Source organism: Jaculus jaculus, chromosome 1 (assembly GCF_020740685.1).
Source record: "Jaculus jaculus isolate mJacJac1 chromosome 1, mJacJac1.mat.Y.cur, whole genome shotgun sequence".
NCBI classification, from domain to species: domain Eukaryota; kingdom Metazoa; phylum Chordata; class Mammalia; order Rodentia; family Dipodidae; genus Jaculus; species Jaculus jaculus.
Window position 1 is genome coordinate 326,464,496 of NC_059102.1, and position 17,065 is coordinate 326,481,560.

The 17,065-nt window shown below is 41.6% G+C and overlaps 1 protein-coding gene across 1 annotated transcript in view; it reads left to right on the forward strand.

Annotated features, from left to right (window-relative positions):
* Positions 1–17,065, forward strand: part of Dnah14 (dynein axonemal heavy chain 14) — a 278,677-nt gene that overhangs the window by 216,646 nt on the left and 44,966 nt on the right. Inside the window, exons 68-73 of the mRNA XM_045144175.1 lie at positions 671–792; positions 2,838–3,082; positions 5,644–6,062; positions 6,577–6,775; positions 7,103–7,339; positions 12,436–12,521. Of these exons, the coding sequence (XP_045000110.1) occupies positions 671–792; positions 2,838–3,082; positions 5,644–6,062; positions 6,577–6,775; positions 7,103–7,339; positions 12,436–12,521 (1,308 nt within the window). The remainder of the gene's footprint in view (positions 1–670; positions 793–2,837; positions 3,083–5,643; positions 6,063–6,576; positions 6,776–7,102; positions 7,340–12,435; positions 12,522–17,065) is intronic.

Consider the following 17,065-nt stretch of genomic DNA (forward strand, 5'->3'; position numbering starts at 1 on the left):
AAATAAATAAATAAATAATTAAAAAAAAAAAAAACTAACAGTCTTAAGTGACAAGTACCTTTGCCAGACCAAAAATTAATTATATGATGTAAATACCTGCCTACACAGGCAAATTCTCTTAGACTTGTCTTTTATTTATGTCTAGATACTTAATAAGATTTAAACGTGTTTTGTTTTTTTTTAAAAAAAAAAAACTTTGTTTCTTTTTGTTTATTTGATATTTATTTATTTATTTTAGAGAGAAAGAGAATGGGCACACCAGGGCCCCCAGTCTCTCCAAATGAACTCCAGACACATGCATTACTATGTGCATCTGGCTTACATTGGTTCTGGGGAATCAATCTTGGTTTCTTAGGCTTCACAGGCAAGCATCTTAACCTCTAAGCCATCTCTCCAGCCCAAAGTTTTTATTTCTTTTCAGGCAGAGAAAGAAAAAGAGAGAGAGAATGAATAGGCACACCAGGGTCTCTTGCCACTCCAGATTCATGGTGCTACTTTGTGCATCTGGCTTTATGTAAAGACAGGATTGGAACCCAGGCTGTCAAGTTTTGCAAGCAAGCGCCTTTAACCACTGAGCAATCTTTCTTAGCCTAAATGTTTAAAATAAGTCTTTTCAACTGATATACTTAAGATGGTTTTTCTAATTTATGTCTCTTGGTATTTTTTTCAGAACCTTCCTGAAACATTTCCTCCAGGCTTGAGGGCAGTTTTGAAAAAGGATATCTATCAGAAAAGAGGGAAATATTTCATAAGAATTAATGATGCTGAGACTGAATACAATTTGCATTTCAGGTAATGTTTCTCAGTCAAATAGAGTCAGATGTTTTCAAAACAAGTAATATTAAAGGCCTGGATTTCAGTCCTAATGAGTGTGTATTTGGCAAAAAAAAAAAAAAAAATTGAAATTGCATTTTGAACATTCTTTTTATGTTACATGAATAGCGGCTGTCACCTTGAGCTGGTTTTTCCAGGGCCAGGAAACTGCAAGGCCTGATGGGAGCTGTGGTTCTAGAGCTGAGGGCTTGGGGGTGTGCAATAAGCAGGAAGCCTGGCCTACTTGGTTCAGAAGAGCTTGATTTTTACCCCCTTGCCCAATAGTAATTCTGATCAAAAAGAGATTTTTGCCTAGGGAGGTGCATCACAGCTCCCAACAGAAGCCATCTCCCTACAGGCAACTTCACAAAGCACTAGTTTGTAGTCATCCGTAAGGGCCGCTTGCAGAGTTTCAGGATCCCTCAGCCTCAGCCAGCCGCTTCACTTCGTGTGGTGTGTGTGTGTGTGTGTGTGTGTGTGTGTGTGTGTGTGTACATGCTCACATATATGCTCAGATGTGTGTTCCCGGTGCACACACATGCAGAGACCAGAGGAAAACACTGGGCATCTTCTATCACTCTTCCACCTTATTTCCTTAAGGTATGAACTGCCACTTGCAGCTTTTATTATTATTATTGTTGTTGTTGTTGTTATTGAAATGGAGAAGGAGAGAATGGGCATGCCAGGACCTCTAGCCACTACAAACAAACTCAGACGCATGCACCACCATGTGCATCTGGCTTACGTGGGTTCTGGGGTGTACCTGGGTCCCTAGACTTCGCAGCCAAGCAGCTTAACCGCTAAGCCATCTCTCCCACCTGCTCGCAACTTTTCATATGGGTGCTGGGGGCGCTCAGGTCCTCGTGTGTGTGAAACACTCTTACCTGCTGAGGCATCTCCCCAGCCGCACAACTTCACTACTTCAAGCAACTGGGGCCCATTGGGACCTAGTCCTGATATGGTGTGTTTGGGAAGGCGGAGGTGGGCCAAGGGCGCTCCTTCCCAACACAGGCTCGAAGGCAGATCCTGCTCCCATTTTCCGGTGAGGTCTCAGCCTTGGCTTTACCTGCATAAAATGGTAGGCAGCATGGCCATTTCTTCACTTGGTAGTTATAAAACCAAGCATGATCCTGAATCTTCTTTCTCCCCGTTGCTCACCTGCGCCACCCTGCTCCAAGGCCCCATGATCCCTAGTATTTACCAGTTTCCTGCGCCTCGGCCAGGCTGCTCTCCAGCTCAAGCCCAGTGAAAGCAACAGTCAGTCCTTTGCTCAAATCGCACTGCCTCTCTCCCTCAGGTAAAAGCCAGTCTTTACGATAACCTACTGGCAGGCCACAAGGCTTAGAACTTAGCATTTTTCTCCACTCTGTCTTTATACCGAAATCAAGTACAGCAAGTAGGTAACCTATGATTATACTTTTAAAAGTCTTAAATAACAGGGCTGGAGAGATGGCTTAGCAGTTAAGGTGTTTGCCTGCAAAGCCAAAGGATCCCGGTTCAATTCTCCAGGACCCACGTAAGCCAGATGCACAAGGTGGCGCACGCATCTGGAGTTTGTTATCTCTCTCTCTCTCTCTCTCTGTGCCTCTCTCTCTCAAATAAATAAATAAATAAATAAAATCTTTAAAATAAAAAGTCTTAAACAACAAAGTGTTCACATAGTATACACTGAGAGCCTACTATTGCTCAGGCTGAATAACACTAAAAATCAATCTTGCTTGCTTTCAACAAATGGTTTCATTTTTCTCTTCTATATATGTATATATTTTTTTAATTTTAATTTTTATTTATTTCTTTATTTGACAGAGAAAGGGAGAGAGAGGGAGAATGGGCGCACCAGGGCTTCTAGCCACTGCAAACAAACTTTAGACGTGTGCGCCCCCATGTGCATCTGGCTAACGTGGGTCCTGGGGAATCGAACCAGGGTCCTTTGTCTTTGCAGGCAAATACCTTAATCATTAAGCCATCCCTCCAGCCTATATGTATATATTTTTTCAATGACTTGTTGCCTTTCTCATTTTCAGGTTGTACTTATGTACGGAAGTAGATAATCCCCATTTTCTTCCGTCAGTTTACAACTTTGTGACTATGGTAAATTTCACAGTAACATTTCAAGGCTTGCAAGATCAACTCTTATCTACAGTAGTAAGTCATGAAGTTCCTCATTTAGAAAATCAACGTGCCCACTTATTGGAGAGTATTTCTCGTGATGCTGTAACTCTTGAAGAACTAGAGGATAAAACATTGAACTTATTGCAAAATGCACAAGGTGAGAAATGATGTTTAGTGATATTAAGAGACCTTACATGAGAGTCAAAAGAAAAAAATTTTAAGGTCATTTTCTGAAATGGTACCAAAAATGCAAGAACTCCATTTCCACCAGGATAACCGGTTAATACAGGTGAACCACCCTATTTCTAAACTTACAGGTCATGAATTTTTTGTTTTGTTTTGTTTTTCTGTTTTTCTGAAGTAGTGTTTCACTCTAGCTTAAGCTGAACTGGAATTAGTCTCAGGGTGGCCTTGAACTCTCAGTGATCCTCTTACTTCTGCCTCCCAAGTGCTGGGAAGACATGCACCACCATGCCCGGCATGTGTCATGAAGTTTAATGTTCCTCACTTTCCACCTTTGCTTTTACTCTTTTCAATTATTATTTACTTCTGAGAGAAAGAGAAAAAAAATGGGCCCGCCAGGGTCTTCAGCCTCTGCGAATGAACTCCAGACTTGTGCGCCCCCTTGTGAGCAAGCACAACATTGCATGATTTGTGTCACTATGCATCTGACTACATGGGACCTGGAAATTTGAACATGAGTTCTTAGGCTTTGCAGGCAAGTGCCTTAACTGCTAAGCCATGTCTCCAGCCCTTCTTTAACTCCTTACGTCATAGCACGTTTCCACCAGATACTGGCTCCAAATTTTAAGACAATCTTAGGGAAGCTGGTTGGCTCCCCCCCAAGCCTTATGGCTTGCACTCCGGGGATCTGACCGCTATTCATATTGCAAGATAGATGATTGCAGAATCCAAAAGATTAGGCTGGCCCCAAGGGTTAATACTAAGGGATCTTCTATCGGGAGACAGTCAAATGACACTATATCATATTAGAATAGGCTTTTCATTAAAACAGAAGTCAAAATTATTTTCCACTTCACTATAGAATGTGTGGTTGGGCTGGAGAGATGGCTTAGCGGTTAAGTACTTGCCTGTGAAGCCTAAGGACCCTGGTTCAAGGCTCGATTCCCCAGGACCCACGTTAGCCAGATGCACAAGGGGGCGCAAGTGTCTGGAGTTCGTTTGCAGTGGCTGGAAGCCCTGGCACGCCCATTCCCTCTCTATCTGTCTCTTTCTCTCCCTCTCTCTCTGTCACTTTCAAATAAATAAATAAAAAATGAACAAAAAAATATTTTAAAAAAGAATGTGTGGTAAACCATAGCTGATAGCAATGAAACTTCATTTCAAGCTAGATTCCTAGGACATGCTGATATGTCTGCCCCTAATTCAACTGTAACAAAGCACAACCTAGGATACAAACCTTATATTACTAGATACTTTACTCAAACTAAAAACTAGGTAATTTTTAAAATGGCAAAGATGTATCAATAGCAATAGGTAAGACTATTATTTTTGAAAAAAAAGAAGACCCAAACTTTGGCAGAGATTAAAGGATCCATTTACAGAGGCAGTATTGCCACTTTCAAACATGGAAGAATCCTGAGAGTTAAGCTGTCGTAAGATCCGGTGCTGTGCAGCTCTGTAGGTGACCAGTTCTCCTCTATATTCTGTGACTAACTGGAGTAGAAATGTAAATGTATTTCTTGTGATGGAATGGTTACTTATTATGTGTTTGTAGTTCAACAGAGACTAAAGCAACATTAAGAAACAAGGAAGGGGTAGGACAGGAGGGATGGGTCAGTGATTAAGGTGCTTATCTGCAAAGCTTAATTGACCTGAGTTTGATTCCCCAGTACCCACATAAAGCCAGATGCACAAAATGGCTCATGCATCTAGAGTTCGTTTGCAGTGGCTAGAGGCCCTGGTATGCCCATTCACTCTGTCTGTCTCTTTCTGCTTGCTGATAAATAAATAAAATATATTTTAAAAAAAGAAAGAAAGAGGGCTGGAGAGATGGCTTAGCGGTTAAGCACTTGCCTGTGAAGCCTAAGGACCCTGGTTCGAGGCTCGGTTCCCCAGGTCCCACGTTAGCCAGATGCACAAGGGGGCGCACGCGTCTGGAGTTCGTTTGCAGAGGCTGGAAGCCCTGGCGCGCCCATCCTCTCTCTCTCCCTCTACCTGTCTTTCTCTCTGTGTCTGCCACTCTCAGATAAATAAATAAAAAAATGAGCAAAAAAAAAAAAAAGAAAGAAAGAAACAAGGAGGGAATGGGCAGTGGGGCTTGTGTTGTACTAACCAAATTTATTTAAAATGTGGTCTATCTTCATTTAAAAACCATTGTGGAAAAAAAGTCATAAGGTCAATTTTTAAAAGCCCACAATAAAGATTCCCACATAAAGAATACAAAATAGGGCTGGAGAGATGGCTTAGTGGTTAAGGCGCTTGCCTTCAAAGCCCAAGGACCTAGGTCTGATTCCCCAGGACCCATGTAAGCCAGATGCACAAAGTGGTGTATGCATCTGGAGTTTGTTTGCAGCAGCTGGAGGGCCCTGGTGTGCCCATTCTCTCTGTACCTGTCCCCCTTCCTTCTCTCTCTCTCTCTCTCTCTCTCTCTCAAATAAATAAATAAAAATAACTTTAAAGAAAAAGAGTACAGCATAGGGAAAAAGCTACTTAACATTGTCACCATTTTTGCTTTAATTTACTTTTTGTCCTTAGGATGTGTATTAGATGACGAAGAAATTGTCGAAACCTTAAGAAAATCCAAAATCACTTCAAATGAAATTTCGAAGCGCATCAAAGCAACAGAAAAAGCAGAAAGAGAAATCCAAGCAACTCGCAAAAGATATCTCCCCATTGCTACTCGAGGGGCCCTTCTGTACTTTGTTGTGACCAGCCTCACACAAATCAACTACATGTACCAGTTCTCCCTGGACTGGTTTCGTCAGGTTTTTGTTTTATCTACAGTTTCTAAAAATAAAGAACAAGAACACAACTTGGAAAAGGATGCTATTTCTCCAGAAACAGTCCAGGATGTTACAAATAACTCAGAAGAACCTAAGTTGGAAAGCGAGAAAAATCCCTTAGACAAGCATGTTAAAAATGCAATAGATCAGTTGACGAGAAATGTTTTCAAGGTGAGATATCCTTCCATGTGAGCTCCACAGGCATTTAGTCCAGCTGGGCTCTTCTTTAAGATTATTTTTATTTTCTTTATTTGAGAGAGAGAGAAAGAGGCAGAGAGAGAGAATGGGTGTGCCAGAGCTTCCAGCCACTGCAAACGAACTCCAGGCGCATGTGATGCCCTTGTGCATCTGGCTTATGTGGATCCTGGAGAAATGAACCGGGGTCCTTTGGTGTTGTACGCAAACGCCTTAACCGCAAAGCTATCTCTCCAGCCCCTAGAACATTTTTAAAATATGTTATTTTTACTTATTTGAGAGAGGAAGAAAGGGAGAGGGAGAGAGAGCACCAGGGCCTCCAGCTGCAGCAAACGAACTCCAGAAGCATGTGACCCCTTGTGCAACTGGCTGATGTGGGTCCTAGGGAATCAAACCTGGGTCCTTTGGCTTTGCAGGCAAAGGCCTTAGCCTCTAAGCCATCTCTCCAGGCCCCAACTGGGCTCTTCTAACAGTTATGTTCTCCCTGCAGGTGGTTTCTGCAGCCTTGTTTAACCAACACAAACTCTGCTTCTCCTTTCGGCTTTGCACTGCAATCATGCGAGACAACAGTGACGGAAATCTGGTGGAAGATGACATCGGATTCCTGCCAGAGGAAGAATGGAACATCTTTTTATATTCTGGCATACTGATAAACATTAAAAGCATGCTAACCTCGCCTGTATTCAGTAGTAAGTAAAAGTACTTTCTCTGGATTAATTAATTAATTCATTAATTAATTGGTTTACTGTGGTGCTAGGAACAGAACTCAGAGCCGCATGCATGCTGGACAAGCATTCCACCAATGAGCTACATCCTCAGCCCCTATTGTTAATTTTTATATGACATGGCTCTTCTTTCTTTCTCTCTCTCTCTCTCTCTCTCTCTCTCTCTCACTTGCTCACTCTTTCTCTCTCAAATAAATAAAAATAAAATACAATAAGAAATAGCTGCCAACCATCTACTTTGTAGTAAGTACCTACCTCCTCTAATAGCACTTTCCCCTTTCTCTTCACTAGGCATGTTTGAAATCCACGCAAAACAGCATCTACAGTGGCTGCCGGACTTGCGGTGGAAGCAATGCAAATATGTCAGCAGTCAGCTGGAGCCTTTCTCCCTCCTCTGCAAATCACTTTTGTCAAACGTACCCCAGTGGGATGCATTTAAGAACAGCAAGAGTGTATATTCTCTGATGAGCACACCTTTCTCTCCAGAAAGTGCTTCGCTGGAGGGAAGTAAGACATCTCCAGAGGAAGGTAAAAAGGCCTTTGGCGTTTTAACCTAACCTGTGTGCATTTGTTCATGCGTGTGTGCATGCATGTAGATTTCTACTTTACAAACGTAGTTCAATATATTATGAAAAACTGAATAGAAGGACATGAGTGTGTTCTAAGTGTAGATATTTTGGTCAATGTAATCCTCATAATAATCTTGGGAAGTAGCTTTTGTGAAATCCATTAGTATAGATGAGAAACTGAAAAGAAATAAGAATTTCAGAAACATTAATTATACCATAGTATCAGTCTGGGAAGATGACTCAGGGGCCAAAAGCACTTGCTTGCAAAGTCTGCCGGCCCAGGGTTCAATTCCCTCACATGAAGCCAGATGCACAGTGATGAATGTGTCTGCTAGAGTTTGTTTGCAATGGCAAGAGGCCCTGGTGAGCCCATTCTGTCTCTCTCTGCTCATAAATGAATAAAAATACTAAAAATATTATACAGGGATGGAGAGATGGCTCAGCAGTTGTTTGTCCGCAAATCCTAATGACCAAAGTTCGATTCCCCAGTACCCACGTAAAGCCAGATGCACAAAGTGGCACACACATCTGCAGTTTGTTTGTACTGGCTGGAGACCCTAGTGTGCCCATTCTCACTGTCTCTCTTCTATCTCTCTGCTTGCAAATAAATAAATAATATATATGTATAAATATATCATAGTATCATTATACTGGGCTACTTTTGAACCTTAAATCTGAATGACTCTAAATAGATTCCTGATTTTATTTCTTAATTATTTTATTTTATTTTGTAGGAAGAATAATTTATTGAGTACACTGCAAGTGGGCAGCAGGCTAGACCATAACTAGAGCCTGTAGCCAAGTTTCTCATTAGATATAACAGACACATGTCATTAAAAAACATTACATAAGAAAGGGCTTGGGAGCCAGACTTGGTGGCTCACTCCTTTAATCCCAGCACTCAGGAGGCAGAGGCAGGAGGATCGCCATGAGTTCGAGGCCACCTTGAGACTACATAGTGAATTCCAGGTCAGCCTTGGCTAGAGCAAGACCCTACCTTGAAAAAACCAAAAAATAAAAAAGAAGAAGAAGAAAGAAAGAAAGAGAAAGGGCTTGGACTTTAAATTGAAAAGAATTGTTCTTTATTTTAAGTTAAGACTTTGTTATAATGGGAGAGAGATTGAAGGAGGGGAAGGACAGAGAGAAAGAGGGAGATAAAGGAAAAGAGAAGTGCACATTCAAGAGAGAGAGGAAGAGTGCCCAAGAGAGAAAGGGAGAGGGGAGGGGTTTTTTTGTTGTTGTTTGTTTTGTTTTTGTTTTTTTTTTTTTTTTGAGGTGAGGTTCTTTGAGGTATGTTCCCGCTGTAGCCCAGGCTCACCTGGAATTCACCATGTAGTCTCAGGGTGGCCTCGAACTCACAGTGATCCTCCTACCTCTGCCTCCCCAGTGCTGGGATTAAAGGCCTGCGCCGCCACGCCCTGTTGGGAGTTACTATATTTTTTTTAATATTTTGTTCATTTTTTATTTATTTATTTGAGAACGACAGACACAGGGAGAAAGACAGATAGAGGGAGAGAGAGAGAATGGGTGCGCCAGGGCTTCCAGCCACTGCAAACGAACTCCAGACGCGTGCGCCCCCTTGTGCATCTGGCTAACGTGGGTCCTGGGGAACCGAGCCTCAAACCGGGGTCCTTAGGCTTCACAGGCAAGCACTTAACCGCTAAGCCATCTCTCCAGCCCGGGAGTTACTATTTTTATCCCATCTTTCCTTTTTTTTTTTTTTTTTTCTACTTTGAACTCCTCTCTCTGATTTTCCCTGCCTTTTTCTCCTGTGATATTTCCCAGTTAGGACACAACCTGACTTGCTCCCTTGCACATATTCCTCCACTTTTATTGCCAGATTTTTGCCATAACATAAACTTAAGTTGTGTAGCAAGTGACATAAGAAAATAGAATTCCAGATAGAATTGCTGGTTAAAGGTAAATCACGGGGGCTGGAGAGATGGCTCGGCAGTTGAGGCTCTTGCCTGCAAAGCCTAACGCCCGGGTTCGACTCCCCAGTAACCACTTAAAGCTGGATGCACAGAGTGGCGCATACATCTAGTATTCATTTGCAGTGATGAGAGGCCCTGATTGTCTCTTTCTCTCTGTGTCTCCCTCTCTCTCCCTCTCTCTCTCTCCTTGCAAATAAATATATATATATATAAAAAAAAATATATATATATATAAAATATATATTATATATATTGATTTATATATATAAATACATAAATGTGTATAAATATATACACATACATATACATATAACAATTTAAATAGTAAGTCATGGGGTAAGAGATCTTGCCATGCAATCATGAGGGCCTGAGAGGGTCTAATTGTGCCCTGAGTTCGATTCCCCAGCACCCATGTAAACAGCTGAGCATGGCCATGCGCCCCTAGTCCCATGGGGAGTGGAGACCACAGTGAGAGACCCTGTCTGGAGGGAACAGCAGATGGGTGACAGAGGAAGATGCCTCTCATTCCCCCCAGCCTGTGCACACACGGGCATGCATACGCTACACGCACATACACCCGCACTCAAAGAAAGAAAAATAATTTATGTATTAATAGTGGCTGCCAGGTGGGTTTGTTTTTCTTTTTGTTAATATTAGATTTATTTATTGGAGAGAGAGGCATAGGGAGAATGGGCGCACTAGGGCCTCTATAGCCACTGCAAATGAATGCCGGAGGCAAGTGCCACCTTGTGTAGCGGGCTTATGTGGAAACTGGGGAGTCGAACCTAGGTTCTTAGGCTTCACAGGCAAGCACTTTATCCTCTAAGCCATCTCCCCAGCCCATTATTTTTTTTATGTTGAGAGAGAGGCGGCGGGGCGGGGGGGGGGAGCTCTCCAGCCTCCGCAATTGAACTCCAGATGCATGAGCCACCTAGTGCGCATGTGCAACCTTGTGCTTACGTCATCTTCTGCATCCGGGTCTTTCTGGGTGCTTACAGATCATTTGGATTTGCCTGGTCGTATACTTCACCCCTTTTCCTTCTGCATCATCCCTCTCCTTTCTGACCATTTGTAAAATTCCATTAATGTGTACCTAAGTTACTTTAAAAATATATATTTTTCCAGCACTCGGGAGGCAGAGGTAGAAGGATCGCCATGAGTTCAAGGCCACTGTGAGACTCCATAGTGAATTCCAGGTCAGCCTGGGCTAGAGTGAGACCCTACCTCGAAAAATCAAAAAATTAATTTTTTTTTTATTATTTACTGGCAAGCAGAGAGAGAAGATGTTCATACCAGGACCTCCTGCACTGCAAATAAACTCCAGACACGTGCGCCAACTTGTCTATCTGGCTTTAGGTGGATATTGGAGAATCACCCTGGGCCACTAGGTTTTGCAAGAAGGGTCTGTGGCTGCTGAGCCATCTCCCCAAACCTGTAATAGTTTCTTGCGTCTGTAAATACTTTTCTGTTTGTTGACTATTGTATTTTTGAATAGCGTCTTTACTATATAAATGTTAAAATGTAATGTAATCAGTATGTCTATTTATGTCACTATTTTATTTCTAGTCCTAATTAAGAAGATCCCCTTTACCCATAGAGTGTTCACCTTGGGTCATGTTTTATTTTTCTGCGTTTGCTTCTGATCTATCTATGATCAATAATCTATAAGAGTCAATAATTTTTATTTAAAGGGATTCTTGTCTGACCCTGTCTATAAAGTGAAGATCTTTTTATTTTGCAAATAACCCAATTTATCCATTTGTAATTAGATTTTCATGTCCCATGGACTTTGTAAAAATCAACACAATGGGGCTGGAGAGAGAGCTCCAGCAGTTAAGGGGCTTGCCTGTAAAGCCTAAGGATCCAAGTTCAATTCTCCACGTCCCACATAAGCCAGATGCACAAAGTGGCACATGCATCTGGAGTTAGTTTGCAGTGGCTAGAGGCCCTAGAGCGGCCATTCTGTCCCTGCCCCCTCAAATAAATATTTTAAAAATCAACAAAATAGGACTGGAGAGATGGCTTAGCAGTTAAGGTGCTTGCCTGTGAAGCCTAAAGACCCAGGTTCAATTCCCAGTACCCATGGAAGCACAAAGTGGCACATGCATCTGGAGTTTATTTGTAGTGGCTAGAGGCCCTGGCACACCCATTCCCCCCTATCAAATTAATTAATTTATTTATTTATTAATGAATTTATTAAAAAATAGCCAGGTGTGGTGGTGCACACCTTTAATCCCTATACTGAGAAGGTAGAATAGGAATATCACTGTGAGTTCAAGGCCAGCCTGAGACTACATAGTGAATTCAGGTCAGCCTGGGCTAGAGTGAGACCCTGCCTCAAAAAAAGCAAAAAACAAATAAAGAGAATAAAATAAACACACTAGGCTGAAGAAATGGCTCAGCAGTTAAGGCACTTGCTTGCAAAGCCTAACAACTGGGGTTTGATTCTCCAGTACCCATGTAAAGCCAGATACCCAAAGCAGCACATGCATCTGGGATTTGTTTGCAGTGGCTAGAGGCCTTGGCATGCCCATTTCCCCCCTCCCCCCACCCCGCCATCTCTCTCTCTGATTGTAAATAAATTAAATTAAATTAAACACAACAATATAAGCTACATTCAAAAATGATTTGGGGGCACTGGAGAGATTGCTTAGCAATTAAGGCACTTGCTTGCAAAGCTAAAGGATCCATGTAAGCGATATGCACAAGGTGACATATATATCTGAAGTTTATTTGCAGTGGCTAGAGACCCTGACTCACCTATGGAAATAATTACTTGGTCAATTATGATTATTTTTTTTTAATTTACAATTTTTTGGCTGGAGAGACGGTATAGCAATTAAGACACTTGCCTACAAAGCCCAAGAACCCAGGTTTTACTCCCCAGAACCCATGTGAGCTGGATGTACAAGGTGGCACCTGTGTCTGAGTTCTTTTGTAGTGGCTGGAGGCCCTGGTGCACTCTTTCTCTCCCTCTTTCTCTCTCTCATAAATAAATAAAATAAAATATTTATTTTTTAAAACTTCACAAGTTCATAACATAACTTTGTATCTTGACATATTTTAATAATACAAAGTATTCTATTGTTAATTTTAGTTTCTTTCTTTCAATGATATCTAGCTGAACTTTTGAATGAAAATGAAGAACTGCGCACTCCTATCAATTTTCCCTGGGAGAGACTCACTCAATTTCAAAGACTTATTTTGGTAAGATGTGCTAAGAAAAAAAATATTGATATTGAGATATTAAATGCTTCAAGTACTTTCTTTTATTACTAATTTGAATCCTGAAAAATTAAAATACATTGCCTCTGAAAGCTAAAATTTATCTACATTATAATTTGGGCTGTTTCAGGTGTTTCAGTCCATGGTCAGTGCCCCATTGGCTTTGGTCCTGTGGTACAGTTAGTGGAAGCTATGTGCCTACCTCATGGTGACAGAGAGAGAGAGAGAGAGAAGATGCTAATGTCTCAATAACCCCTTTAAAGGCATGCCCCAGTCACCTAACTTCCTCCCACTAGGCCCCACCTCCTAGAGGTTGTATGGGCTACTGAAAAGAATGTGTATTCTGTTTCTCTTGAATAGAATATTCTGTGTAGATCCTGTTAAGTCCATTTGATCACTGACATGTCTCTCTTTTTAGTTGGAATGGCCCATCTAGAGATGAAAGTGGTATATTGAACTCGCCTGCTCTTCTGGTATCAAGACCGATTGGACCTTTTATGTCCATTAGTGTTTATTACCTTGGGACTCCCAACGTTTAGTGCATATGCCTTCATAGCTTTTATGTCTTCCTGAAGAGTTTTTCACTTTATGACTAGTAAAGGCTTTCTTTATCTCTTCAGACTAATTCTGGTCTGACCTCCGCTTTCTCGGCTATCAGAATAGCTATACTAGCTAGCTTTCAGTTTCTTCACGTGATAGATGGTTTTCCATCCTTTAAATCCTGATCTTCAGGTGTCTTTAAGAGTAAGGTGTGCTTCAAAAACAGACATGTAGATCAGTGGAACAGAATAGAGGACCCAGATGTAAGCCCAAGTAGCTATAGCCACCTGATATTCGATAAAAATGCCAAAAATACTCATTGGAGAAGAGACAGCCTCTTCAGCAAATGGTGTTTTGAAAACTGGATATATATCTGCAGAAGGATGAAAATAGATTCTTCTCTCTTGCCATGCACAAGAATTAAGTCCAAATGGATTAAAGACCTTAACATCAGACCTGAAACTCTGAAACTGCTAGAGGAAAAAGTAGGGGAAACCCTTCAACATATTGGTCTTGGCAAAGACTTTCTGAATACAACCCCAATTGCACAGGCAATAAAACCACAGATTAATCACTGGGACCTCATGAAATTACAAAGATTTTGCACTGCAAAGGACACAGTGAAAAAAGCAAAGAGGCAACCTACAGAATGGGAAAAAATCTTCGCCAGCTATATATCTGATAGAGGATTAATATTTAGGATATACAAAGCACTCAAAAAGTTAAATAATAAGGAATCAAACAAGCCAATCAAAAAATGGGCTATGGAGCTAAATAGAGCATTCTCAAAGGAAGAAATACGAATGGCATATAAGCATCTAAAAAAATGTTCTACTTCACTAATCATCAGGGAAATGCAGATTAAAACTACATTGAGATTCCATCTCACTCCTGTCAGATTGGCCACCATCATGAAAACAAATGATCATAAATGTTGGCGGGGATGTGGAAAAAAAGGAACCCTTCTACACTGCTGGTGGGAATGCAATCTGGTCTAGCCATTGTGGAAAACAGTGTGGAGGTTCCTAAAACAGCTAAAGATTGATCTACCATATGACCCAGCTATAGCACTCCTAGGCATATATCCAAAGGACTCATCTCATTTTCTTAGAAGTACGTGCTCAACCATGTTTATTGCTGCTCAATTTATAATAGCTGGGGAATGGAACCAGCCTAGATGTCCCTCAACTGATGAGTGGATAATGAAGATGTGGCACATTTATACAATGGAGTTCTACTCAGCGGTAAAGAAAAATGAAGTTATGAAATTTGCAGAAAAATGGATGGACCTGGAAAGGATTATACTAAGTGAGGTAACCCAGGCCCAGAAAGCCAAGCGCCACATGTTCTCTCTCATATGTGGATCCTAGCTACAGATGACTGGGCTTCTGCGTGAGAATGAAAATACTTAGTAGCAGAGGCCAGTAAGTTAAAAAGGAGACATAAAGGGAAGAGAAAGGAAGGGAAGAGGGTACTTAATAGGTTGATATTGTATATATGTAATTACAATGATTGTAATGGGGAGGTAATATGATGGAGAATGGAATTTCAAATGGGAAAGTGTGGGGGTGGGGAGGGAGGGAATTACCATGGGATATATTTTATAATCATGAAAAATGTTAATAAAAATTTTTTAAAAAAAGAGTAAGGTGTGCTTGTTAGAGACAATAAATAGCTCTGGGTCTGTTTTGAAATCCAAGTAGCTAGTCTGTGTCTATTTGTAGGCTAAGGCCACTTACATATAAGGTTGTTACTGAGAGATGTTTACTAATTCCTATAATTTTGGTTTGTTTTTTTTTCTGATCATTGGCTTATTGTTTGTTCTTTATGTCCTCTCTTACTAGTATCAGGGATTTGCTGGGTTACTGTGTTGAATTTGGTGGGTCTCTTCTGAGCCCTACTTTGTTCAGCTATTCCTGTCATGAGAGGCACTGTTTCCTGCAGTCTCGTGACTAAGACTTTCCACTCTCGACGTAGAACTCTTTTCAGCATCTTCTGCAGGACTGGCTTGTTACTCATGCATTGCCTTCATTTGTCCTTGTCCTTATTTCTCTATCTGTTTGAAAAGGGAAGTTTGCTGGATATAGCAATGTTGGCTGGTAGTTATTTACTTTCAGTGCTTAAAACATCTTATTGGGGCCTGGAGAGATGGCTTAGCGGTTAAGGTGCTTGCCTGCAAAGCCAAAGGACCCAAGTTTGATTCCCCAGGACCCACATAAGCCAGATGCACAAGGAGGCGCACATGTCTGGAGTTTTTTTGCAGTGGCTGGAGGCCCTTGCGCACCCCTTCTCTCTCTCTCTGTCTCTCCCTTCCTCTGCTTCTTTCTCTCTCTCTCAAATAAATAAATAAAAATAAAAACATATTATTGGCAGCAGTAAGAAGTCCTCACAAGCCTATTCTCCCTCCCCCCTTCCTCCCCTCTCTTCTTGCAAAGAAATAATGCATGGAGCAGTGAAGTGGGGTGATTCATATCCTCCTCTGGCCACCACAGGCAAGCTCCTGCCGCAGACAAGGGCACATAAATGTGCCTACACCACACACGCACACACATGCTTTACACAAGCAAATAAAACAGAAGAAAAATAATTTCTTTCTTACTCAGAACTGATATGTCAATGAATAGATCACATTTTGTTAATCCATGATGCACACTTGGGTTCTTTCTGTTTTGGGGCCAGTACAAATAATGCTGCTTTGAACATTTTGTATACCTTTGCATTTTGTGACACGGTTTGTTTTTGCTCTTGTGTTTCTCATAATTTAGGGGCCCAAAAAAATCTCTACTGAAAATTTCCACATAAAAATCCAGATTTATGGTTCTCTTGAAAATTTAGATTAGGCAGTATTGAGCCTGCTGCCCCCAAAAGGGTGCATGAAAGTCCCCACTGCTCTGTTATTTTATTCATTTGTTTATTTATTTATTTATTCATTATGTGTGAATAGTGGGGGAGGGGTATCAGGGTCTCTTGCAATTGCAAACAGAGCACCAGGCACTTGTGCCACTTTCTGTGTTGTCTGGCTTTATAAAGGTACTGGGGAATTGAACCCCAGATGGGCAGGCTTGGCAAGCAAGTGTGTTTCACAGCTGAGCCACCTCCCAGCTCCTATGTTACTTCTTAAGGTTGAATATTAGTTGTAATTTAACATATTTGCATTGTAGTGGCGCATGCCTTTAATCCCAGCACTCAGGAAGCAGAGGTAGAAGGATTGCTGTGAGTTTGAGGCCACCCTGGGACTACATAGTGAATTCCAGGTCAGCCTGAGCTAGAGTGAGACTCTACCTCCAAAAAACAAAAAGAAAGTCTTTATTTACTTTCATATGTGGGTGTGTGTGTGCTTGGATGTGCCAGGGATTCTTGCCCCTACAAACATGCTCCAGATGCATATACCACTTTTTAATTATTTTTTGAGGCAAGCCCAACAGACTGGCCTTTTTTTATAAGAGAGAGTGAGAGCAAGAGAAAGAGAGAATTGGCATATCAGGGCCTCCAGCCACTGTAATTGAACTCCAGAGTGTGCAGCGCCATCTAGTGGGCATGTGCAGCCTTGCATGTGTGTCGCATTGTGCATCTGGCTTATGTGGGATCTGGAGAGTCAAACATGGGTCCTTAGGCTTCACAGGCAAGCACCCTAACCATTAAGCAATCTTTCCATCCCTGCATCTTCTTGTTTTTTTTAAGTAGAATTAGGGGCTGGAGAAATGGCTTAGTGGTTAATGCACTTGCCTACAAAGCCAAAGGACCTAGGTTCAATTCCCCAGGACCTACATAAGCCAGATACACAGGGGGGCACACACATCTGGAGTTCGTTTGCAGCAGCTGGAGGCCCTGGTGCACCCATGCCCCCCCGTCCCCATTTTTCCCTCTCTCTACCTCCCTCCATCCTTGCCTATTTCTCTCTCTCAAAAAAAAGAAAACTAAAAAAAAAAGTAGAATTACTTTCCTTCTACCCAAACCACTTTGCTGATTTATTTTATCTGTCAACT